Source organism: Siphateles boraxobius, unplaced genomic scaffold, assembly GCF_051911475.1.
Source record: "Siphateles boraxobius isolate OS27281-9 unplaced genomic scaffold, OSU_SipBor_1 8, whole genome shotgun sequence".
Classification (NCBI taxonomy): domain Eukaryota; kingdom Metazoa; phylum Chordata; class Actinopteri; order Cypriniformes; family Leuciscidae; genus Siphateles; species Siphateles boraxobius.
The window spans coordinates 36,375,167-36,401,143 of record NW_027509208.1 but is presented as its reverse complement, the minus strand read 5'-3'; the positions used below and the strand labels follow the sequence as shown (position 1 = coordinate 36,401,143).

Below are 25,977 nucleotides of genomic sequence, written 5' to 3'. Positions count from 1 at the left end.
TTTCTAATAAATGTTACTGAACTTTCCATTCATCAAAGAATCCAGAAAAAATGTATCACTGTTTCCACAAAAATATGAAGCAGCACAACTGTTTTTAACGTTGATAATAATAAGAAATGTTTCTTGAGCAGCAAATCAGCATATTAAAATGATTTCTGAAGGATTATGTGACAATGACGACTGGAGTAGCCTAATTATAGTGAAAATTCTGCTTTCCATATCAGGAATAAATTATATTTAAAAAATATAATAAAATAGAAAAAAGTTCTTATAAATGATAATAATATTTCACAATATTACTGCTTTTACTGTGTTTTTGATCAAATAAATGCAGACTAAATGAACATAAAAACATTTTTTTTAAATCTTACCAACCTCAAAATTTTGAACGGCAGTGTATCTATCAAAACTATTTTGGATTACATATTTTTATTTCTGATTTTTCTTGAGTTTAAATCTATATGAATGATTGTGTTTGGGGCTGAGGGCATGATGATGTGCTCTATTAAATATTCCAGCGGTCATCTTTGATTCATTCTGATGCACTGGAACATGTTTTGTCCCATATCTCAAGAATCAGTGCATGATATGATACATAGAATTAAAAATTCGGAAGAACTGTTGTCTATGCTGAGAGAGAGAACAACAGAAAAACAGTAATGTCCAGTCTCTTTAAATAGAGACAACAGCAAAGTTGCTTAGGATGATGTTTATATGAGCAACAGATCAGTGAGAGCTTGTAAGTATTGGCTGATTTTTTGGATTCACATTTGAGTCACTGGACTCAGGCAAATGAGGTGTTTCATAATTATTGTATATCAGAGCACAATGGATGATTGATTATCAGGGCCCTGGATGAAAAACTACTAACTTGTAGTTAGGGATCAAGTTTCGAATTACATGGAACATCAACTCTTCCTCAAGAAAATATCCCCAGGTCTGGTTGTGTCGAATTTATTCATCAGTTTACTTGGTTAGCCTCTTAGCCACGTCCTGATATGCCAACTCGATCTCGTTGTCTGCAGCTCGTGTGTTCATGAACTCCTCTTGTTCATCCGCACTGTTCAGATAACGCCACACTCCCGTCAAATCGCTGGGAATGTCATAGTTACGATATTTCTTGGCAACGACCTGCAGACAAAAATGGATGGAAAAACATGAATGAAAATAATTCCATTTAAAAAGAAATGTAACCTGCTTTTCATTTGGCTTCTGTTTACGCACTGCTGTATCTATACGCTGAGAGGCCTGTTCACACTAAGAACGATAACTGTAAAGATAACTATAGAGACCACATCAGCGGACAATATCGTTCTGTTTATTTTAAGCACTCGCTGTAGTTTTGTCGTCTACCGCTTTCAATGCTTGAGCTCTTTAAAGTCAGGTGGTTTCTGATTGGCTGTCAATGTTTTTATCGTTCATTAACTGAAAAAATATATATATTGAAAGTAATTCCAACGAAATTGTTTCTCGGTGCTTTTATCATAATAGTTGTGGTCTGGACTGGCTCTGCTATTCTTTTATATTTAAAATTTTTTACCATTATCGTCCTTGGTGTGAACGGCCCTTAAATCTTCATTGTCTGCATAGGCACCACAGCTCAACATGTCTGCCACTAGGCCATCGCTCTTTAAACTTTTAAATTATATACACTGCTGTTCAAAAGTTTAGGTGAAAGAAATTCATTATTTTATTCAGCATCAAAAGTGACAGTAAAGACATTTATAATGTTTCAAAAGATTTCTATTTCAAATACATGATGTTCTTTCGGACTTTCTATTCATCAAAGAATACTGAAAAAATGATCACAGTTTCCTTGAAAAGATTAAGCAGCACAACTAATGTCAAATTGAGGATAATAATAAATGTTTCTTGAGCCTCAAAACAGCATACTAGAATGATTTCTGAAGGATCATGTGACACTGAAGACTGGAGTAATGATGCTGAAAAATATGGAATAAATTACTGTCATTTTGTTCAAATAAATGCAGCCTTGGTGAGAATAAGAGACTTTTCAAAACATTTATCAAAACAAAACTTTCAAAAACCTTTAAAAATCCTAACAATCCCAAACTTTGGAACAGTAGTGTATAATTGGATCAGCTGAAAGAAAACCTTTCTTTTTAAGAGTGTAACATACATTATTAGGAATAGCACACTTAAAAATGAAAATCCTGTCATATTTACTCGCCCTCATGTTGTTCCAAACCCGTATGAGTTTCTTTCTTCTGCTGAACAGAAAAGAAGATATTTTGAAGAATGTTGCTGGACCCCATTTACCATAGTATTTTTTTTGGGGGGGGGGGGGGGTCCATCAACTGTCTGGTTACCAACATTCTTCAAAATATCTATCTTTGTGTTCAGCAGAAGAAAGAAACTCATACAACATTGGAACAACACGAGGGTGAGTAAATATGACAGGATTTTCATTTTTAAGTGAACTATTCCCATTATTCCTTTATGGGATTTGCTGGTAGCATGGCCCCCTGCTGGTAAATGCCATAACTGCACCATATGGCAGCAAACAGCATCTTCTTCATGACTATCCTCCAAGAGTCCAAATTTCCCCCAAAACTGCCATTGAGATGAATGAGAATGTTAACAGATAGCTCTCTCCGGGTATTGCAGACCTCCTTGGTTACCCCCCCAAAAAACTGCAGGCCAACTGCTAGTGTCAAGTCCCCTTCAGCGGCTCGGCTCACCTTCACTATGTGGAGCTTTGGCAGCAGGTTGCAGTCTGCCAGAGTCAGATCGTTCCCATCCAGGAACTTGCGGTTGGAGGCCTTCTCCTCCTCCATGCTGTCGGCATCTACCTCATCAGGCAAGGGACTGTTCAGGTAGTCGTCCAGCTTCTTGAGTGCCTTTGTCAAACCCTTCTCCAGAGCTAACAAAACAGCACATAATAACCAATATAACCACAATGTGTGTGTTTTGGCAGTGTATTTGATTGTGAATGGTAAAATCTGTTGGCAAAAATTTTAAAAACATAGGGTAACGGGACTAAAGGCACACCGGGGTAAAAGGCGTATTTTGACTTTATTCTTTTTTATACCACTAGATGGCACAAAAATTCAGATCAGCTAAAATCTCAAATTTGGCCGATCCCCGGCGCTATCACGGACACCAACGCAAAGTTGATTCTGAGCTAATTTGATCAGATATTTAATGTTTTTTATAATTTTGTAGATTTATGTAGCAAATGAGAACTGACAAAATGATTCACCATATTTTGAGACAAAGGTCTTGTTAATGATTCTGAGTTTGTTCAAGGTAATTAAAGTAGCGGTAATTACGGTAATTAAGTTTATCAATGACAGAAGAATATGTATGTTAGTATGGTATTTGATATACAATAGTTTGTGCCTTTTGCCCCGTAAAAAGGCCCACCTTGCCACCTTACTTCATATTTATAAGGTTTTTAAACAAACCACTTTAATGATTTATTTTTTCACACAATATATATGTATATATGGGGGACCATATGTCAATATTAATCTTTTTTGTTATATATATATATATTGGTGATATTCTGATTAGTTTGATATTGGAAGCACTTTTTTCAATGTTATAATATTAATACCAAATATGACATTTAATATTACATACAACAATACCGTTCAAAGGTTTTGGTAAAAAAAAATTTTTTATGTTTTTGAAAATTAATTATTTTACGCTCCATTAATAGAAAGTTCTAGAACAGCATTTATTTGAAATAGAAAACTTTATAAATGCCTCACTTTTGATCTATTTAATTCATCCTTTAAAGACCCCTTACCATTTGAACGGTAGTGTGAATATAATGGAATATAATATCTGAATATAAATATAATATTCTTATATTTAATATGATTCATTTTTTATTATTATTCTTAAAAAAATATTTTCTTTGGCTGCCAGGTGCCATATGTACGTCGTTTAAATACTGGCAAAACTGCAAATATTTATATCAGTCATCATTGGTTATCGTCTATCAACCACATCAAAAAATAGTTATCATTTCAGCCAAAATGTCTATTTTGGCACTTTCCTACTAAAAACATAGCCCCTCTAAAAAATGAACACTAGTCATAATTGAATGCTAAAATACGTAGGATGTTTACAGCACTATGAATTCCATATAGAGTTAACCGAATTTAACTTTGCCCTGTTTCAGTGTACTGACCAAAACACAATATATCCATTCATTCATTCATTCAATCAGTTTGATCCAGTTTGACATGCATACCTTCATTCGCATCTGGCTTTGTGTTTTTTATGAAAGCTGAGAACTTTGCAAATATGTTATTCCCAGCTGTGTTTGACTCCCTGTGCCTGGCTGCAAGTTTGGGGTACCTTGGACACAAGGAAAGGTACATAGAAAAACATGTGTCAGTATTCTTTACAGTTCTAGTTCACAGTGGTTTAATGTGATGTTTAATACAATATACATTATACAAGGGGAAAAAAAATTCTTGGAAGTCTAGAGCTGCGGTTCTTAACTGGTGGGTTGTGACCTAAAAATGGGTCATAGGCCATGAAAAAAATGATAAATAATATAAAAATAAATGCTAATCAAATTAGATTTTGATAACTTGTCCCATTAAGTGATGCTGTGATGCTAGATATGCTATTCTTAGTAATATAAATAGATTTGAATGTTTGATGTTTGTTTACTTCAGTATACAATTTTGGTGCTTTGTTTGACTGTGACTGATGTCCCATGCAAAATCTGGATCCTGAAGGAAAACCAGTTGAGAACCGCAGGTTTACAGTTTCTATAGTGTGTTTGTAAAAATGAGCTTACTTCGGTGGTGCCAAAACCTCCTCCAGGAACTCCTCGATCTTGTTAATGTCTGTCTTCACCTCACCGTTATAGGTCAGGAAAGGAGGGTGAGTGCCTGGAGCCAAATTGTGCAAATCAGCTGGTTTCCTGAACAACAACAACAATTAAATATTTTATTAATTTCTTAATGTTATTACTCACTGCAGAACAAATGTAGGTCGTATAACAAATCGTACAATGAATACAATTCTGAACTATATTTGACTGATATTTCTCAAATGTAATGATCCAGTTTTCCTGTCAAAGCTCAAACCAATGTTTAATAATCTAAAACTGACTGCAAATACTGTAATAACTTTTTATAGATTTAATATCCAATAGAAATGTCAATTAGCAACATGAACACATGGCATTTGTAACTGACATTTATTTAATATGATAATGTAGATTTCTTGTCATTAGATTTATCAGGTGAATAAAGTCCTCACCTCTTGAGGTCGACAGTGGTGACGTTGAAGACGACACCTTTGAGCCAGAGGATCATGAAGAGGCGTTGGGAGAACGGACAGTTTCCGATGCTCTCGCCATCACAACCAGCCTGCAAACACAAAGAGACACATCTTTACATATACATCACCTCCAGGAATCAGTGAGTCTTCATTTATCTTAATGGAACATGTTCGAGAGGGAAGAGACTGGATTGAGAATGATAAAGTGTCATAGCGCCCCCTGCTGCTGCTTTAATGTTTTGATGGACGTTAACTTGGAAGTCAAACTACAAGGAAATTTTCAATTAAAAAAATCGCTTAAAGGTTGTCAGATAAGCTCTATGGGTAGCACTTTACTTAAAGCCTTTATTATATAATGCATTATCAAATATTTGTAATGCCTTGTAATGCACCTTATAATGCATTGCATGGTCTCATGAATAATTGTAACCACAGTTATAATACATTATAATACTTATTATAATTAAATGGAAAGTATAATGCATTAAAACACATGACAAACAACCAATTTCAGATGTAACAAGGATCTTGCAAATATTATAATGAATTTTAATTTTGGTTACATTTATTTATGAAAATATATAGTGAAAGTGACATGTGACATTATAATGCATTATAACGTACATTATGAATACCTTTATAATGCATTATAGATGAAGGCTTTAAGTAGTGTTAACAATCCATGTTCTGTATTAAAGGTGCAGTAAGCGATTTCTTAAAAACACTGTCGATATTTGAAATCCACCCAAACAAACACACCCCTCCCTTCATTGCCCCGCCCCCAAAATGCACAGACATCAATGCAAGATTGGGTGTCTTAATGGACATATTTCTGAAGTTATGGGAAAATAATGCTCCGCGAAAAATAAAGCAAAGATGATGAAAAAATTATGATGAAGAACAAAAATGAAGACAGTACGCAAGAGTATGTTGATGAGATTCCCCCTTCCATATGTAAAGCGATTTAAATACCTAGAAAAGCGCTTTATTAATTTAACAAATTATTATTATTATATTATATACAAGCAAGAGTTGGTTGTTAATCGCCAGCAGCAGCTCCAGACAAACAATGACACTCAAAACTGTCCTGTTACTATAGCTAACATTACAACAACAGCATATATTAATGTGAATTATAGCAAAACCAGTGTTACTCGCATATGGAGCAGAAACAACGCAACCTCAGCGGCTGTTTTCAGCCCTTCACACTTAAGGCCTCTCCAGCGCTGAAAAGCCTTTCTAATATTAACGTGGCCCTAAAGCTCTTGCCTGATCATAACCCTTCTTTTTCCAGTGATATTCCTCTGAGCTTTTCTCTTTTGTAATGTCTCTCATCCTCTTTCTACAAATCTCCCTCTTTCTCACTCTCTCCTCCCCCATCATGAGAGGACACGCCCCCTACTGCTGATTGGCTACAAGTGTGTTGTGGTGCTCAGTTCCATCCACTTTCAACAGTGTTTCTCATAAATATATATTTCTCATAAATCGCTCAATACATGTTAATATATGAATGCCTAAATCTCTGAAGACAAACTAGAGGTTTTCCAATAAGTGCAATGTATTGAAGGTGAGCTGTGTTCTTAATTATTTCTTTCTTATTGTTATTTTCTTATGTTATTTTGTAAAATGGTACAGATTATACTTGTGGTTTGGTGGGTTTTTTGCTAAAAGCATTAAATTATTAAGGCTAAATAATTCATCCTGATTCATAATTTTGTGAAGTAAAGGCCTTAACACATTCTATGGAAGCCCGTTTCCGCCATAGTTGAGAAAAAAAAGATGATCTAAGTCATCTGAGAAAGTTTCTCATAATTATTACTTAATATCTCGTTATATTGAGAAAGTTTTTCATAATTATGACTTAGTATCTCATTATATTGAGAAAGTTTCTCATAATAATGAGATACTAAGTCATATCTAGAAAAAAAAGTTTGATGAGACAAACTTTAAGTTGGCTTGAAAAAGCCGGACCAGAGAGTTTGAAGAAGTTTAAAATAGTTTGAAGTTTAAAGTAGTATGAAGTTTGATAGATGGATTAGTTAGAAAGAAAAAATAGTTAGAAAGAAAAGAAAGATTAATTAGATAAATAGAAAGATTAGTTTCAATAAAATAAAGATTAGTTAGAAAGAAAGATTAGTTAGAAAGAAAGAGAGAAAGATTAGTTAGAAAGAAAGAAAGATTAATTAGAAAGAAAGAAATATAGAGATTAGTTAGAAAGACAGATTAGTTAAAAAGAGAGCTTAGAAAGAAATATTAGTTAGAAAGAAAGATAGATCAGTTAGAAAGAAAGAAAGATTAGTAAGAAAGAAAGAAAAAATATTAGTTAGAAAGAAAGCTTAGTTAGAAAGAAAGAAAAAATGATTAATTAGAAAGAAAGATTAGTTAGACAGAAAGAAAAAAAGATTAGTTAGAAAGAAAGAAAGATAGATTAGTTAGACAGAAAGAAAAAAAGATTAGTTAGAAAGAAAGAAAGAAAGATAGATTAGTTAGAAAGAAAGATAGATAGATTAGTTAGAAAGAAAGAAAAAAGATTAGTTAGAAAGAAAGAAAGATTGATTAGTTAGAAAGAAAGAAAGATTGATAGATTAAAGAAAGAAAGAAAGATGGATTAGTAAGAAAGAAAGATTAGTTAGAAAGAAAGAAAGATTAGGTAGAAAGAAAGATTAGGTAGAAAGAAAGAAAGAAAGATTAGTTAGAAAGACAGAAAGATTAGTTAGAAAGAAAGAAAGATAAATTAGAAAGAAAGAAAGAAAGAAAGAAAGAAAGAAAGAAAGAAAGAAAGAAAGAAAGAAACAAAGAAAGAAAAAATATAGATTAGTTAGAAAGAAAGATAGATCAGTTAGAAAGAAAGAAAGATTAGTTAGAAAGAAAGATAGATCAGTTAGAAAGAAAGAAAGATTAGTTAGAAAGAAAGATTAGTTAGAAAAAAGAAAGAAAGATTAGGTAGAAAGAAAGAAAGATTAGGTAGAAAGAAAGAAAGATTAGGTAGAAAGAAAGATTAGTTAGAAAGAAAGAAAGAAAGATTAGTTAAAAAGAAAGAGAAAGATTAGTTAGAAAGAAAGAAAAAAGCTTGGTTAGAAAGAAAGAAAGATTAGTTAGAAAGAAAGAAAGATAGATTAGTTAGAAAGAAAGAAAGAAAGATTAGTTAGAAAGAAAGAAAGATAGATTAGTTAGAAAGAAAGAAAGATAGATAGGTAGAAAGAAAGAAAGAAAGAAAGAAAGATTAGTTAGAAAAAAAGAAAGATTAGTTAGAAAGAAAGATCAGTTAGAAAGAAAGAAAGAAAGATTAGTTAAAAAAAATAAAGAGAAATATTAGTTAGAAAGAAAGAAAAAAGATTATTTAGAAAGAAAGAAAGATTAGTTAGAAAGAATGAAATATATATTAGTTAGAAAGAAAGATAGATTAGTTAGAAAGAAAGAAAGAAAGATAGATAGATAGATAGATAGATTAGTTAGAAAGAAAGAAAAAAGATTAGTTAGAAAGAAAGATAGATAGATTAGTTAGAAAGAAAGAAAGATTAGTTAGAAAGAAAGAAAGATATATTAGTTAGAAAGAAAGAAAGATAGATAGATTAGAAAGATTAGTTAGAAAGAAAGAAAGAAAGATAGATTAGTTAGAAAGAAAGAAAGATTAGTTAGAAAGAAAGAAAGATAGATAGATTAGTTAGAAAGAAAGAAAGATTAGTTAGAAAGAAAGAAATATAGACAGATTAGTTAGAAAGAAAAAAGATTTGTTAGAAAGAAAGAAAGATTAGTTAGAAAGAAAGAAAGATAGATCAGTTAGAAAGAAAGAAAGATAGATTAGTTAGAAAGAAAGAAAGAAAGAAAGAAAGAAAGAAAGAAAGAAAGATGGATTACTTAGAAAGAAAGATTAGTTAGAAAGAAAGAAACATATATTGTCATGATCCCGGTATCCTCCTCTTACACTCTACCACCCTCTCCTGGTCACACTCTTTATTACATCCATTTACACACACACATTCCCATTCATTATCTCTGCCGCTCTCAGCTGTCTCTCATCACCTCATCACTCTCCCTCTTCTCCTCCCCAGCTGGTTCCCTCTTTCTCTGATTAGACTCTCTATTTCTAGTCTTCCCTGTCCTTTGTTCTTTGTCAGATTATTGCCATAGGTTACGTACCTGTGTACCTGCTGAACCAAGCCCTGTCGTGTCGTGTCCTGTCTGGTGCGTGCCTCAATCTGTCTACCGTGTTACCTCGTCTCTGCTTTGTTACTTCTTCAGCTAACGTGAGTGGTCAAGGATTGGCGTTCCCGTGCTCTCTACGGACCCAGCCTGTCTCATCCTCCGGGGACTTCCCGTTGCCGGTCCTGACCGTACATTTCTGTTCTATTACTGAGAGACTTTCCGTTTTCCTTTGGATGAGACTTTCTTCAGTTGGATTTATTCGCCTTATGTGCCACCTGTGTTATTTTGCCTGAACTAATAAACTTTGTCAAACTGCCCTTTGCTTTTGGGTCCTCTCTCCTACACGTGACAGAATAATCTGACCAGAAATGGACCCAGCAAGGGAGAGTCCTCTTCAATCTGCACTTGAGATCCAGGGAGCCATGCTGGGCCGTCATGAGGATGAACTGGCCGCCGCTCACCATGCCATGGATTCTCTTGCTACTCGCATGACCGATATCTCACAACAGCTTAATCACCTCCGAGTGGAATCCTCCACCTCTAGAAGCCGTGACACGCCTGAGCCGAGAGTGAACAACCCGCCGTGCTATTCCGGTGAGCCCAAGGAATGTAGATCCTTTTTGACTCAGTGTGAGGTTGTCTTTTCACTACAGACTTCCACATACGCTGAGGATCGCTCTCGCATCGCCTTCGTCATCTCCTTGCTGGCTGGCCGGGCGCGGGAGTGGGGAACAGCTGTGTGGAGTTCGGAGGCTGACTGTCTCTGCCGTTATTCCTCCTTCAAGGAGGAGATGCTGCGGGTTTTTGACCGTTCTGCATTCGGAGCGGAGGCTTCCCGTCTTTTGTCTACGCTTCGTCAAGGGAGAAGGTCAGCAGCAGATTTTTCGATTGAATTTCGTACCTTATCTGCTTCATGTGACTGGAACGAGCCTGCCTTAGTAGCCCGTTTCCTCGAAGGGCTCAATGCTGACATTAAGGATGAGATCCTCGCCCGTGAATCACCCACTCGACTGGATCCTCTTATTGATATGGCCATTCGTGTGGAGAGGCGCTTCGACATGCGCCGCCGCAGCCGCAGCCTTGAGAGGGCACTTTTCTCTACCCCGGCTCGCTCTTCTACACCGCCGCCTTTCACTGACTCCGAGCCTATGCAGCTGGGTGGTTTACGAATCTCCGCGGCCGAACGCCAGCGCCGTATAACGGCTCGTCTCTGCATGTACTGCGCTTCCGCCTCCCATCGTGTCGCCTCCTGCCCGGTAAAAGCCAAGGCTCACCAGTAGAGAGAGGGTTACTGGTGAGCGCTTCAACCCTAGACCCTCCGTCACGCGCACGCACTACTTTCTCTGCTCTTCTCCGCTGGCCAGGGTTTTCCACCTCCTGTCCGGTTTTGATCGATTCGGGAGCCGAGGGAAATTTTGTGGATGAGACTTGGGCTCGAGAACAGGGGATTGCCCTCATTGAACGTAAAGACTCCACCCCTGTCCACGCCCTTGATGGTAGTATCCTCTCTAGAGTGCGCTTTGCCACTGCTCCGGTGAGTCTCACCATCTCTGGTAATCATCAAGAGACAATTTCTTTTCTAGTTTTGCATTCTCCTTTTAACCCTGTTGTTTTAGGACATCCCTGGTTAGTCGAGCATAATCCTCAGATTAACTGGTCTAGAGGTTCAATTCTTTCATGGAATTTGTCGTGTCATGTCAAGTGTTTGATGTCTGCTGTTTCTCCTGTCTCTTCTGTCTCTGTCTTTCAGGAGGAGCCGGGTGATTTGTCCGGGGTCCCGCGGGAGTACCATGATCTTCGAGCGGTCTTCAGTCGTTCCAGGGCCACTTCTCTTCCTCCCCATCGACCGTATGACTGCGCTATCGACCTCCTTCCTGGCACCACCCCTCCCCGGGGTAGACTTTACTCTCTCTCCGCCCCCGAACGCGAAGCTCTAGAGAAGTATCTTTCTGACTCGCTCGAAGCTGGTACCATTGTGTCTTCCTCCTCCCCTGCCGGTGCGGGTTTTTTCTTCGTTAAGAAGAAAGATGGTACATTACGCCCCTGCATAGATTATCGAGGCTTGAATGACATCACGGTCAAGAACCGTTATCCCTTGCCTCTCATGTCTTCTGCCTTCGAAATCTTGCAGGGGGCCAAGATCTTTTCTAAACTAGATCTTCGTAATGCTTACCACCTTGTCCGCATTAGGGAGGGGGACGAGTGGAAGACGGCGTTTAACACCCCCTTAGGACACTTTGAATATCGCGTTCTTCCTTTCGGGCTGGTCAACGCTCCCGCCGTGTTCCAGGCGTTAATTAACGACGTGCTCAGAGACATGTTGAACATTTTCGTTTTTGTCTACCTTGACGATATTTTAATTTTCTCTCCCTCTCTCCAAGTACACACTCTACACGTTCGACAAGTTCTCCAACGTCTCCTCGAGAACCGACTGTTTGTTAAGGCCGAGAAATGTACCTTCCACGCGCAGTCCATCTCATTTCTTGGTTCGGTAATTTCCGCTGAGGGCGTTAGCATGGATTCCTCCAAGGTCCGTGCGGTCACGGAATGGCCAGTGCCTGAGTCGCGCGTTGCTCTTCAACGTTTTTTAGGCTTTGCAAATTTTTATCGTCGGTTTATCCGTAACTTTAGTCAGATCGCCGCCCCTCTTTCTGCCCTCACGTCCGCCAGGGTCCGATTTTCCTGGTCGGAGGGAGCTCAGACAGCTTTTGATCGCCTCAAGTCCCTTTTTTCCTCCGCCCCGATCTTACGAACTCCTGATATCTCTAGACAGTTCATTGTTGAAGTTGATGCATCAGAGGTGGGCGTTGGAGCTATTCTCTCCCAACGCTCATCTTCTGATGAGAAGGTTCATCCCTGCGCCTACTATTCGCATCGTCTTTCGCCCGCCGAACGAAATTATGATGTTGGCAATCGCGAGTTATTGGCCATCCGTTTAGCTCTCGGAGAGTGGCGTCACTGGCTTGAGGGTGCCTCAGTCCCGTTCGTTGTCTGGACGGACCATAGAAATTTAGAGTACATTCGTTCTGCGAAGAGGCTCTGCGCTCGTCAGGCTCGTTGGGCACTTTTCTTTACGCGTTTCGATTTTTCCATCTCCTTCCGCCCCGGGTCTAAGAACCTCAAGCCTGATGCTCTTTCGCGACAGTTTGCTTCCCCAGAGGTTGTTCCCAATAAGGAGGAGATCCTTCCTCAGGGCGTGGTGGTGGGCGCAGCTGTCTGGGGAATAGAACGTTTGGTCAAGCGCTCTCTGGCCCACGCCGTTACTCCTCGTCTTTGTCCTAAGGGTCTTTTGTACGTTCCTCCTTCTGCTCGTCTCGCGGTCTTTCAGTGGGGCCATTCATCCAAACTGTTTGCCCATCCCGGCGTTAGGGGCACGCTCGCCGCGGTCCGCCAAAGATTCTGGTGGCCCTCTCGTGAGCGCGACATTCGCCGTTTCGTCGCTTCGTGTGCCGTTTGCGCTCAGACTAAATCTGGTAATTCTCCCCCGGCCGGGTTGCTGCGTCCCCTTCCGTTACCGTCTCGCCCATGGTCTCACGTCGCCATGGACTTTATCACGGGTCTCCCCTCCTCTGAGGGGAACACCGTGATACTTACTGTCGTTGATCGTTTTTCTAAGACCGCCCGCTTTATTCCTTTACCTAAACTCCCGTCTGCTAGGGAGACCGCCCAGATTGTCGTCGACAAGATCTTTAAGATACATGGTCTTCCCTCCGACGTCGTTTCCGATAGGGGTCCCCAGTTCTCTTCCCTGTTCTGGAGGGAGTTTTGTCGCCTTATTGGAGCGTCGGCTAGTCTCTCCTCCGGCTTTCACCCACAGACCAATGGCCAAGCCGAACGAGCAAACCAGATAATCGGTCGCATTCTCCGTAGCCTCGCTTTCCGCAATCCGGCTTCCTGGTCAGAGCAGCTCCCCTGGGCGGAGTACGCACTTAATTCCGCTCCGTCTTCTGCCACTGGTCTATCCCCTTTTCAGTGTTGTCTCGGCTACCAGCCTCCGCTTTTTTCGTCACAAGATACAGACTCTAAGATGCCGTCGGTACAAGCCTTCATTCAACGTGCTAAGCGTACTTGGAGAGGGGTCAGGTCTGCTCTATTGAAGTCTCGTGCTCGCACCCGGCGGGCCGCTAATAGACGTCGTGTCAAAAGCCCCCGTTATTCCGTTGGGCAGAGGGTTTGGCTGTCTACCCTTAATCTTCCTCTCCAATCCTCTTCGCGTAAACTGGCCCCTAAATTCATCGGGCCTTTCCGCGTCCTTAAGATACTCAGTCCTGTCTCAGTCAGACTCAAATTGTCTGCCAATCTTCGACGCGTTCACCCGGTTTTTCACGTATCATGTATTAAACCCGTTACTCGTGTTCCTCCCCGTCCTGTCACTACCCCTATCCGTGTTGAAGGCGCTCCCATCTACAGGGTTCGCAAACTTCTCGACGTGCGCCCCCGGGGTCGGGGTCATCAGTTTCTGGTTGATTGGGAGGGATACGGTCCTGAGGAGAGAAGTTGGATTCCTTCCCGGGACGTCGTGGACCGCTCGTTGATCGATGACTTCTACCGCTCCCGCCAGTCCTCCTCCTCCGTTGCGCCAGGAGGCGCTCCTTGAGGGGGGGGGTACTGTCATGATCCCGGTATCCTCCTCTTACACTCTACCACCCTCTCCTGGTCACACTCTTTATTACATCCATTTACACACACACATTCCCATTCATTATCTCTGCCGCTCTCAGCTGTCTCTCATCACCTCATCACTCTCCCTCTTCTCCTCCCCAGCTGGTTCCCTCTTTCTCTGATTAGACTCTCTATTTCTAGTCTTCCCTGTCCTTTGTTCTTTGTCAGATTATTGCCATAGGTTACGTACCTGTGTACCTGCTGAACCAAGCCCTGTCGTGTCGTGTCCTGTCTGGTGCGTGCCTCAATCTGTCTACCGTGTTACCTCGTCTCTGCTTTGTTACTTCTTCAGCTAACGTGAGTGGTCAAGGATTGGCGTTCCCGTGCTCTCTACGGACCCAGCCTGTCTCATCCTCCGGGGACTTCCCGTTGCCGGTCCTGACCGTACATTTCTGTTCTATTACTGAGAGACTTTCCGTTTTCCTTTGGATGAGACTTTCTTCAGTTGGATTTATTCGCCTTATGTGCCACCTGTGTTATTTTGCCTGAACTAATAAACTTTGTCAAACTGCCCTTTGCTTTTGGGTCCTCTCTCCTACACGTGACATATATTAGTTAGAAAGAAAGATAGATTGGTTAGAAAGAAAGATTAGTTAGCAAGAAAGGAAAAAAGATTAGTTTGAAAGAAAGAAAAAAGATTAGTTAGAAAGAAAGAAAGATTAGTTAGAAAGAAAGAAAGATAGATTAGTTAGAAAGAAAGATAGATAGATTAGTTAGAAATAAAGAAAGAAAGATAGATTACTTAGAAAGAAAGATTAGTTAGAAAGAAAGATAGATTGGTTAGAAAGAAAGATTAGTTAGAAAGAAAGAAAGATTAGTTAGAAAGAAAGATTAGTTGAAAGAAAGATTAGTTACAAAGAAAGATAGAAAGAAAGAAAGATTAGTTAGAAAAAAATAGAGAAAAATTAGTTAGAAAAAAGAAAGATAGATTAGTTAGAAATAAATAAAGATAGATTAGTTAGAAAGAAAGAAAGATAGACTAGTTAGAAAGAAAGAAAAAAGATTAGTTAGAAAGAAAGAAAAAAAGATTACTTAGAAAGAAAGAAAGAAAGATGGATTAGTTAGAAAGAAAGATTAGTTCGAAAGAAAGAAAGATAGATTAGTTAGAAAGAAAGAAAGATAGATTAGTTAGAAAGAAAGAAAAAAGATTAGTTAGAAAGAAAGAAAAAAAGATTACTTAGAAAGAAAGAAAGAAAGATGGATTAGTTAGAAAGAAAGAGAGATAGATTAGTTAGAAAGAAAGAAAAAAGATTAGTTAGAAAGAAATAAAGATTAGTTAGAAAGAAAGAAAGATAGATTATTTAGAAAGAAAGAAAGATAGATTAGTTAGAAAGAAAGAAAGAAAGATGGATTAGTTAGAAAGAAAGATTAGTTAGAAAGAAAGAAAGATATATTAGTTAGAAAGAAAGAAAGATAGATTAGGTAGAAAGAAAGATTAGTTAGAAAGAAAGATAGATAGATTAGTTGGAAAGAAAGAAAGATAGATAGATTAGTTAGAAAGAAAGAAAGAAAGATAGATAGATTAGTTAGAAAGAAAGAAAAAAAAAGATTAGTTAGAAAGAAAGAAAGATAGATTATTTAGAAAGAAAGAAAGATAGATAGATTAGTTAGAAAGAAAGAAAGATAGATTAGTTAGAAAGAAAGAAAAAAGATTAGTTAGAAAGAAATAAAGATTAGTTAGAAAGAAAGAAAGATAGATTATTTAGAAAGAAAGAAAGATAGATTAGTTAGAAAGAAAGAAAGATAGATTAGTTAGAAAGAAAGAAAAAAGATTAGTTAGAAAGAAATAAAGATTAGTTAGAAAGAAAGAAAGATAGATTATTTAGAAAGAAAGAAAGATAGATTAGTTAGAAAGAAAGAAAGAAAGATGGATTAGTTAGAAAGAAAGATTAGTTAGAAAGAAAGAAAGATATATTAGTTAGAAAGAAAGAAAGATAGATTAGGTAGAAAGAAAGATTAGTTAGAAAGAAAGATAGATAGATTAGTTGGAAAGAAAGAAAGATAGATAGATTAGTTAGAAAGAAAGAAAGAAAGATAGATAGATTAGTTAGAAAGAAAGAAAAAAGATTAGTTAGAAAGAAAGAAAGATAGATTATTTAGAAAGAAAGAAAGATAGATAGATTAGTTAGAAAGAAAGAAAGAAAGATAGATAGATTAGTTAGAAAGAAAGAAAAAAGATTAGTTAGAAAGAAAGAAAGATAGATTAGTTAGAAAGAAAGAAAGAAAGATGGATTAGTTAGAAAGAAAGATTAGTTAGAAAGAAAGAAAGATATATTAGTTAGAAAGAAAGAAAGATAGATTGGTTAGAAAGAAATATTAATTAGAAAGAAAGAAAGATAGATTAGGTAGAAAGAAAGAAAGATTAGTTAGAAAGAAAGAAAGATTAGTTAGAAAGAAAGAAAGATTAGCTAGAAAGAAAGAAAGTTTAGGTAGAAAGAAAGAAATCAGTTAGAAAGAAAGATTAGTTAGAAAGAAAGAGATCAGTTAGAAAGAAAGATTAGTTAGAAAGAAAGATTTGTTAGAAAGAAAGAAAGAAAGAAAGAAAGAAAGAAAGAAAGAAAGATTAGTTATAAAAAAGAAAGAAAGTTTAGTTAGGAAAAAAGAAAGAAAGTTTAGAAAGAAAGAAAGAAAGAAAGATAGATTAGGTAGAAAGAAAGAAAGAAAGATTAGTTAGAAAGAAAGAGATCAGTTAGAAAGAAAGATTAGTTAGAAAGAAATAAAGAGAAAGATTAGTTAGAAAAAAAGAAAAAAGTTTAGTTAGAAATAAATAAAGATAGATTAGTTAGAAAGAAAGATTAGATAGAAAGAAATAAAGATTAGTTATAAAAAGATTAGTTAGAAAGAAATAAAGAAAGATATACTAGTTAGAAAGAAAGAAATATTAGTTAAAAAGAAAAAAGATTTGTTAGAAAGAAAGATTAGTTAGAAAGAAAGATAGATTTGTTAGAAAGAAAGATTAGTTAGAAAGAAAGAAAGAAAGAAAGAAAGATATACTAGTTAGAAAGAAAGAAAGATAGATTAGTTAGATTAGTTAGAAAGAAAGATAGATTAGTTAGAAAGAAAGATAGATTAGTTAGAAAGAAAGATAGATAGGTTAGATAGATAAATAGATAGATAGATAGATAGATAGATAGATAGATAGATAGATAGATAGATAGATAGATAGATAGATAGATAGATAGATAGATAGATAGATAGATAGATAGAGATAGTTTGATAGATAGATAGATAGATAGATAGATAGATAGATAGATAGATAGATAGATAGATAGATAGATAGATAGATAGGTTAGATAGATAGATAGATAGATAGATAGATAGAGATAGATAGTTTGATAGATAGATAGATAGATAGATAGATAGATAGATAGATAGATAGATAGATAGATAGATAGATAGATAGATAGTTTGATAGATAGATAGATAGATAGATAGATAGATAGATAGAGATAGATAGATAGATAGATAGAGAGAGAGAGATAGATAGATAGATAGATAGATAGATAGATAGAAAGAGATAGATAGATAGATAGATAGATAGATAGATAGATAGATAGATAGATAGATAGATAGATAGATAGATAGATAGATAGATAAAGTTCATTAGTACATATCGTATAGAATGGTAGTTTAATTGAGTCTAGGGTTTCAGGGAGTTTAGATTTGAGTTTATTTGTTGTGCACTACTGGGCCACCGTAGTATTGGCTCAATTTGAACTGTTGCAATGAAAGTCAATTGGATTTTTATGATTTTAAATATTAATTTTTAAGAAATCTGAAAGTCAAATCAGTTTAAAAAGATATAGCAACTCGAGTCAGAACAGTCTGAAGGTCTGACACGAGTCTGGAGTTTGTAGAGTTAAAGCTCTAGGACGAGTTAGAGTCAGAACATTTTGGGTAAGAAAAATAAGGAGAAGAAGAAGAAGTTTAAATACAATATCAGTATCAATACTTTTCCAAGCCAACTTAATTATGAGAATTTTTCTCATAATAATGACTTAACATCTCATAATAATAGAGTGCCGAAGTTATGACGTCACTTTGTAGGACAACTCGGAAGTTAGCGGCGCATGGGTTCCCTCGATTGAAAAGCTATGCATTTTCCCCATAGACTTTTGGAAAATCGCAAAAAATAAGATCTGTGTTCAACAAAGAGTTGTGACCCTTACACGTTTTGTCTATCAAGATAATCTTTACAAGTTAATCCAAAATGTATATGTATTTTGAAGCCTATATAAAGTTTAAAAAAACACAAGCAGACACAATAAAGTTAAAAAAACACAAGCAGGTTATAACTGGTGTGTTTTATGTCATAGATCAAAACGTGAAAATATTTAGAGGCTTTGTTAACCACAGACCTTATTTCAGGCGATTTAGCAAAAACCCATTGAAAAAACCCATAGACTTTAGGGCGAGGGAACCGGAAGTGCTAAAATGCTAACTCACTTCCGCGTTTTGGCCTACAAAGTGACGTCATAACTTCGGCACTCTATGAGAAACTTTCTCGTAATAATGACTTAACATCTCGTAATAATGAGAAACTTTCTCGTAATAATGACTTAGCATCTTGTAATAATGAGAAACTTTTTCATAATAATGACTTAGCATCTCGTAATAATGAGAAACTTTCTCGTAATAATGACTTAACATCTCGTAATAATGAGAAACTTTCTCGTAATAATGACTTAACATCTCGTAATAATGAGAAACTTTTTCGTAATACTGACTTAGCATCTCGTAATAATGAGAAACTTTCTCGTAATAATGACTTAACATCTCGTAATAATGAGAAACTTTCTCGTAATAATGACTTAGCATCTCGTAATAATGAGAAACTTTCTCGTAATAATGACTTAGCATCTCGTAATAATGAGAAACTTTCTCGTAATAATGACTTAGCATCTCGCAATAATGAGAAACTTTCTCGTAATAATGATTTGGCATCTTGTAATAATGAGAAACTTTTTCGTAATACTGACTTAGCATCTCGTAATAATGACTTAACATCTCGTAATAATGAGAAACTTTCTCGTAATAATGACTTAGCATCTCGCAATAATGAGAAACTTTCTCGTAATAATGACTTAGCATCTTGTAATAATGAGAAACTTTTTCATAATAATGACTTAGCATCTCGTAATAATGAGAAACTTTCTCGTAATAATGACTTAACATCTCGTAATAATGAGAAACTTTCTCGTAATAATGACTTAGCATCTCGTAATAATGAGAAACTTTCTCGTAATAATGACTTAACATCTCGTAATAATGAGAAACTTTCTCGTAATAATGATTTGGCATCTTGTAATAATGAGAAACTTTCTCGTAGTAATGACTTAACATCTCGTAATAATGAGAAACTTTCTCGTAATAATGACTTAACATCTCGTAATAATGAGAAACTTTCTCGTAATAATGACTTAACATCTCGTAATAATGAGAAACTTTCTCGTAATAATGATTTGGCATCTCGTAATAATGAGAAACTTTCTACTTTCTCATTATTACGAGATGTTAAGTCATTATTACGAGATGTTAAGTCATTATTACGAGAAAGTTTCTCATTATTATGAGATGTTAAATCATTATTATGAGAAAATTTCTAATTATTATGAGATACTAAGTCATAATTATGAGAAACTTTCTCAATATAATGAGATACTAAGTCATAATTATGAGAAACTCTCATTATAATGACTTAGATAATCTTTTTTTTTTTTACTCAACTATGGCGGAAACGGGCTTCCATACATTCAGTTACAGGTCAGGGAGATAAAAAAGTTATTAAGTTAATATTGTACTTTTGTTTAACACCTTGAAGTACCGCCATTGACCTCACAGAGGTCGCAGTCTCCCTTCTGAAAAACCCTGCCTTAGACTGGACGCCACTAAATTGGGACATGCACCAGGAGCAATTGAGCTTATGCTCATTTTAAAATCAATTTAAATGTGAAATTTTCAATTTTATTATTTACTCAAAAATGAGTAATACAATATACAAGTCATATAGTTACACTAATTTACCTTATTCAGTGATAAACCCTATACTTCCGCATTAAGTGTATAAATGACCCTGTTTTTTTTCAATGCCTGAAAAATGTTTTCACACTGCTACTGTATGTCTCTGCAGTCGAGGAGATCAGGTGTCCCAAACCAGCGGCAACACTAGTACGAGACCAGCTATAGCTTACACTGACACAATACCCAGCACAATATGAATTATGCACACTGCATTCATTAACCGCGGTCCTGGTAGTGAGAAGAACATGAGGAGCGTGCTGTCAAATATATAATAGGTACACGGACCCCACTAGAGAAAATACTTCTGTTGCATCTTTTCTAATTTAATAAAGTTCGTTTTCATTACAAGGTTCGAGAGGAATCATGAGAGACAATGTATTGCATAACACAGTCAGATAAATGAGGCAGATGGTATGTGAAAGGTCAGGACACTTCCAGTTCCACTCATCAGTCCATTCTGGCAAATTCAGAACAGAGAGACGACTGGAAGCAGAACAATGAGCAGCTACGATCTGGAAAGTGCAGAACAATAGGCCGCTTTGCTATAGGACCGGTTGCTCTGTTGGGCAGCAGTTCAGGGCTGTAAACAGAACGGGGTGTGACTGACTGACAATGCCTTGTGTTCAGTATTTATGCTGTTAAATGCAAAAGATTAGTGCCTGTAAGAGGATTTGTTTGTTTGGAACATTTCTTTTTTTTTTCATTTTATTATTTAAGTTGCTTCAGTATGACCGCCATTGGCACATCAGATGTATCCTCCAATTTAATCATATGACTTTCATTATAACTGAAGCGTGTAGTAATGCTTTGTCAGTGTATGCATATGTTTGCTTTCTCATAAGTGGGTTGAGTGACTTTGCAGAGGCTATCTATGATACAAAATGTATTATCTTTTGCTTACTTTTCCCATAATGTTCGGATTTAATAAGCTTGTTGCATTATTTGCAATGATGGACATCACTTTTAAAAACTGTATTTATTTTGTATTTGTGTGCAATGAAAACAAATTGTACTCTAATAATGGTTGCAGATCTTATGTCTACCTTTGTCTTGTGTTAGGCCCACAATGACAAAAACTAGGTGTCCTCGATATATCAGTATAATATTGGTTATTGGACAATATTATTAAATTTAATAATATTTTTAATAATCTATTGGTATCAGTCAATATTAAATAAATCTTGACCAATTTTGGATATTTAATTCTGCATGCTTATTTCATTCATAAATGTATCTTGAATCTTTAAAACACTAATAATGATAATGAATTCAATAATACTGTTAAATGAAATCTATAGCAAATCCATTTCCTTACTGTACATTATATACTTTGTGTCATTTTAGCATTTAAAAATGACAGATTTTAGTTTTCAGTGCTTTATTTTTAACTAGTATAAAATGGTTTATTTAGACAAAACGGTATCATTTATTAACTTATTGGTACAGGTCAACTTTTTTATATCAGTGCATCTCAAACAAAAAAATCAGAATGCAAATTACTGAGGGTATATTCTTTTAACACCGATAATCTATGAACCAATATGCGAGAACTACTGGCATTCAATCATCCCTCTACTTACAACCGTAGTCAAACATGCACGTTACCCTAGAACAACTATTGAGTTACAGTGCCATCATAAGAGCTTCATAACTTTACTTCTGCATACTCTAATGCTAGATATTTTCCTTACCTTGACAAATAACTCAATATCAGGTTCTTGACCCTCTCCCATTGTAGACACTTTCTTTGACTCAAGTACCTCTTCTGATCTGTCACCTACATCCTCCCAGCAGTCTTTTGAGAATGTTTCGGGTTAAATGTCAAAGTTTACCCACGCTAACTTAAATTCAGTTTGTTCTGCTTTTGATGGGCATCCAATGGCACCAGGTGTTGCAATGTCAGCTCGAGCCCAGATGAAAGATGAATCTAGCTCTCTCCCAAACGGGGATGATGTAAAAGAGAGGGAATAGGTGAGAGGCTTTAGTTGGGGGTGGAGCTTTACTTTGCCCCGCCCCTGCCACAAATAACTTGAGTGACAGATGAGAATAAACTAGAACTGTAACTATGATGTTGTGAGGTGACCTTGAAACATCTATGGAGATTCACATTTCTGATTCAGTATTAGTCCATGCACATATATTACATGTAAACACAGACAATTCATGAATTTCTTATCAAAAAGATTGAGCCCTATAAATAAGTTTCTTGTGTAGAGTATCGGCCACTAAACTCGTGCGCCATCTTGTCCCTGTATAACTATATGACATGTTCATGGCCCAGAAACTCAAGAGTAGAGGAATGAGCCGCATGCATTTTTAATGCAGTCCAAGTCACAGGCAGTACGCTGGCAGGCAACGGCAGGTTATATTTGATCATCTTCTGGAGCCCAGGAGAATAAGATTCCCTGTTAAATATTTTATGAGCTGGCTTTGGTTTATAGCATGAATTTGCGTTCAAAGTTTTTGGTCATGACTGATATGAACCTGTGAAATGAAGATTACTCATTTGGTTTCTTAAAATATATAATGGCGTTCGGGGAGTCGGGGAGTCGGAGTGGGGGGGGAGCACATACAGTATAGATATACACTACTATAGTAATGAACGCAACTTTCATGCGCAATTGATTGACTGATAAACTGCTCCTACTTCAGTGTTGTTGTTAAGTTGAGGATATTATCAGCAAACATTTTGCTTCGTACATTCAGTTTAACAGCATTAAAGCTGCAATGTGTAATATTTCTGAGGATCTATCACAGAAATGCAATATAAGATCCATAACTATGTTTTCAGTGGTGTATAAAGACCTTGCATAATGAACCATTATGTTTTTATTACCTTAGAATGAGACATTTATATCTCCATAACCGCGGACACCCACTTCTATGGAGGTCGACATATTGTGTCGTCATGGTTCTACCGTAGCCGACAGCGAACACACAGCGCTACAGAGCGCGTTTCGTCACTACCTTGAAAATGAAGTTTTCAGTGGTGTATAAAGACCTTACTTAATGAACTGTTATATTTGTATTACCTTAGAATGAGCAGTTTCTGTCTACATACACCGCGGATCCCCTTACATTGAAATGCGCTGACATGTTTCTACAGTAGCCCTAAATGGACAAACGCGTTTCGTTACTATGTTGCTCTTCGTAAAAGGAAGCAAGCTAAGTTCAGCGAATAAAACACTGACACAATGATGAACAAGTAACAATAATATTCGCAATAACATAGTTTTACTGAATAATTAAGTAAACATAATTTCTTAATTTATCCTTGTAAAGAAACCTCATTGCTGAACTGTCTACTCTCTGTTGTCTCTGACGATGACATATTTTCCTGTCGGCCACCGTAACTTTTGTTGGTTGCAATTCGTAACCTCACCACTAGATGCCGCTAAAAATCACACACAGCACCTTTAAAGAGGGTTTGTTATTGTTCAAATGAACTGTGAATGCATTATAAACACAGTATGTTTGTGCAATAAATGCACGTCCCTGAATGAGCACAGTTTTATAGCGTATTTAATTCAACAGCTCAGGTAAACTTAATCGTATATCCCATTTCAGGGCTGGGCAAAATTATGATTTAAAATCAGTCAGAGCTAGAAACATATCTTCATATTTACGGGCAAAGCTTCATGTTATGGGTGAACATGAACATGAACACCCCCCCCCTCAACATGTTGTTTTAATGTCCTTGAAGCCTTCTTTAGGGGGGTCAGACGCCCCAAAGCCCCCCTTAATTCACACCCAGACTGTGGTTAAACTTTTATATGTGGTGTGTATTAACAGAGCAACTTTTCTACAATATTGCAAGTAGCCTTAGTGAAACTAACATCTTGAGGTAACACACATACAGTACTGACAAAATGTTCAATCTTGAATGTTCTGAAAGCCGTTTTGGTTAAATATGTTGCCAAATGTCAGTAGTCTCAATAAACTGCATATCGTCCAGTGCAGCACAGTTACATTTTTATTTTATCATTTGTATTCATATAAGGCCCATATATATACAGTGCCTTGTGAAAGTATTCATACACATTCATTTTCTTCCACATTTCTTTTATGTTGCTGCCTTATGTTAAACTACTTAAAATTACTTTTTCTCCACATAATTCTACACTTTATACACCAAATTCCATATTCCAATTTCACTTGTAGATGTTACTACACTTCAAGTGGAGTTAACCCGTGGCAAATTCAATTGAATGAGTATGATTTGGAAAGGCACGCACCTCTCAATAAAAGGTCTAACACCTTTTAAATACCAAGCCGTGAGGTCAAAGAAAGCTCAGAGACAGGATTGTGTTGAGATTGTGCTGCATTGAAGGTTCACAGGTGCATGCATGTGACCTCCATAAAGTCAAGTCAAGTCAAGTCAAATATATTTATATAGCGCTTTTCACAATACAGATTGTATCAAAGCTGCTTCACAGTATCAATCAAAACAACTTAATGTTTGTTTATTACTGGAAAAAAGACATCCAAGTTTGGTAGAGCTGATCAATGGTATGATTGGTTAATTAATTTGAATATCCCCAACTGAGCAAGCCAAAGGCAACAGTGGCAAGGAACCGAAAAACTCCATCCAGTGACCTAATGGTGTCCTAACACCCCATCAGGTGACCCAATGGAGAAAAAAAACCTTGGGAGAACCCAGGCTCAGTCGGGGGCCAGTTCTCCTCTGGCGTTTATGAACTAGAGGCCGAATTTACAGTAACTGTAAGATAAAAAATTTATATGAATGCCTGGCTAAATAGATGCGTCTTCAGTCTAGTTTTAAACTGGGAGAGCGAGTCTGAGCAACGAACAATATCAGGAAGGCTATTCCAGAGCTTCGGAGCTAAATGTGAAAATGCTCTGCCTCCTTTGGTGGATCTGGATATCCTAGGAATGACCAGAAACCTCGAATCTAGTGATCTTAAAGAGCGCGATGGATTGTAAGGCGATAGAAGATCCGTTAAATAGACTGGAGCTAAACCATTTAGAGCTTTATAAGTCAAAAGCAATACCTTGTAATTAATACGGAACTTTATAGGTAACCAATGAAGTGATGATAAAATCGGTGTTATATGATCATATTTTCTTAATCTAGTAAGAACTCTAGCGGCTGCATTTTGGACTAACTGTAGCTTGTTTATTGAAGATGCAGGACAACCAGCTAATAAAGCATTACAGTAATCTAGTCTCGAGGTCATGAATGCATGAACTAACTTTTCTGCATCAGAGACTGATAGCATATTACGTAACTTAGCAATGTTTCTAAGGTGGAAAAAGGCTGTTTTTGTAACATATGAAATATGCTTTTCAAAAGACAGGTTGCAGTCTAATGTAACACCCAGGTCTTTTACTGTAGCGGATAGAGTAACAGGGCATCCTACTATGTTAAAGTCGTGCTGTGAAAGGTTTTGTGGACGGTTTTTAGAACCGATAAGTATTACCTCTGTCTTGTCTGGATTTAATAAAAGAAAATTATGCGTCATCCAATCTTTTATATCTTTAACACAATCTGTCAATTTGGATAATTTAGCGTATTCATCTGGCCGTGAGGAAATATATATTTGAGTGTCATCAGCATAACAATGGAAACTAATTCCATGTTTCCTTAGAATATTACCAAGTGGCAGCATATATATTGAGAATAATAAAGGGCCTAACACAGATCCCTGCGGCACTCCATAGTTTGCCGAAGTTATAATCGATTTTTCTCCATTTAAGTAGACGAAATGGTAGCGGTCAGATAAGTATGACCTGAACCAGCTTAATGCTTGTCCTTGAACACCAGTGTAATTTTGCAGTCGATCTAAGAGTATTGTGTGATCTATAGTATCGAACGCAGCACTAAGATCAAGTAAAACTAGTACTGAGATACAGCCT

General features: G+C 36.6%; 1 protein-coding gene across 1 annotated transcript in view; it reads right to left on the bottom strand.

The window, feature by feature from the left end:
• Nucleotides 1–225: 225 nt before the first annotated feature.
• The window catches only part of clic5b (chloride intracellular channel 5b), a 31,884-nt gene continuing 6,132 nt past the window's right edge, over nt 226–25,977 (bottom strand). The window contains exons 2-6 of the mRNA XM_077219569.1: nt 5,251–5,360; nt 4,784–4,909; nt 4,226–4,332; nt 2,703–2,884; nt 226–1,131 (exon numbers count right to left, since the gene is read on the bottom strand). Coding sequence (XP_077075684.1) covers nt 967–1,131; nt 2,703–2,884; nt 4,226–4,332; nt 4,784–4,909; nt 5,251–5,360 — 690 coding nt within the window. The 3' untranslated portion in view covers nt 226–966. The remainder of the gene's footprint in view (nt 1,132–2,702; nt 2,885–4,225; nt 4,333–4,783; nt 4,910–5,250; nt 5,361–25,977) is intronic.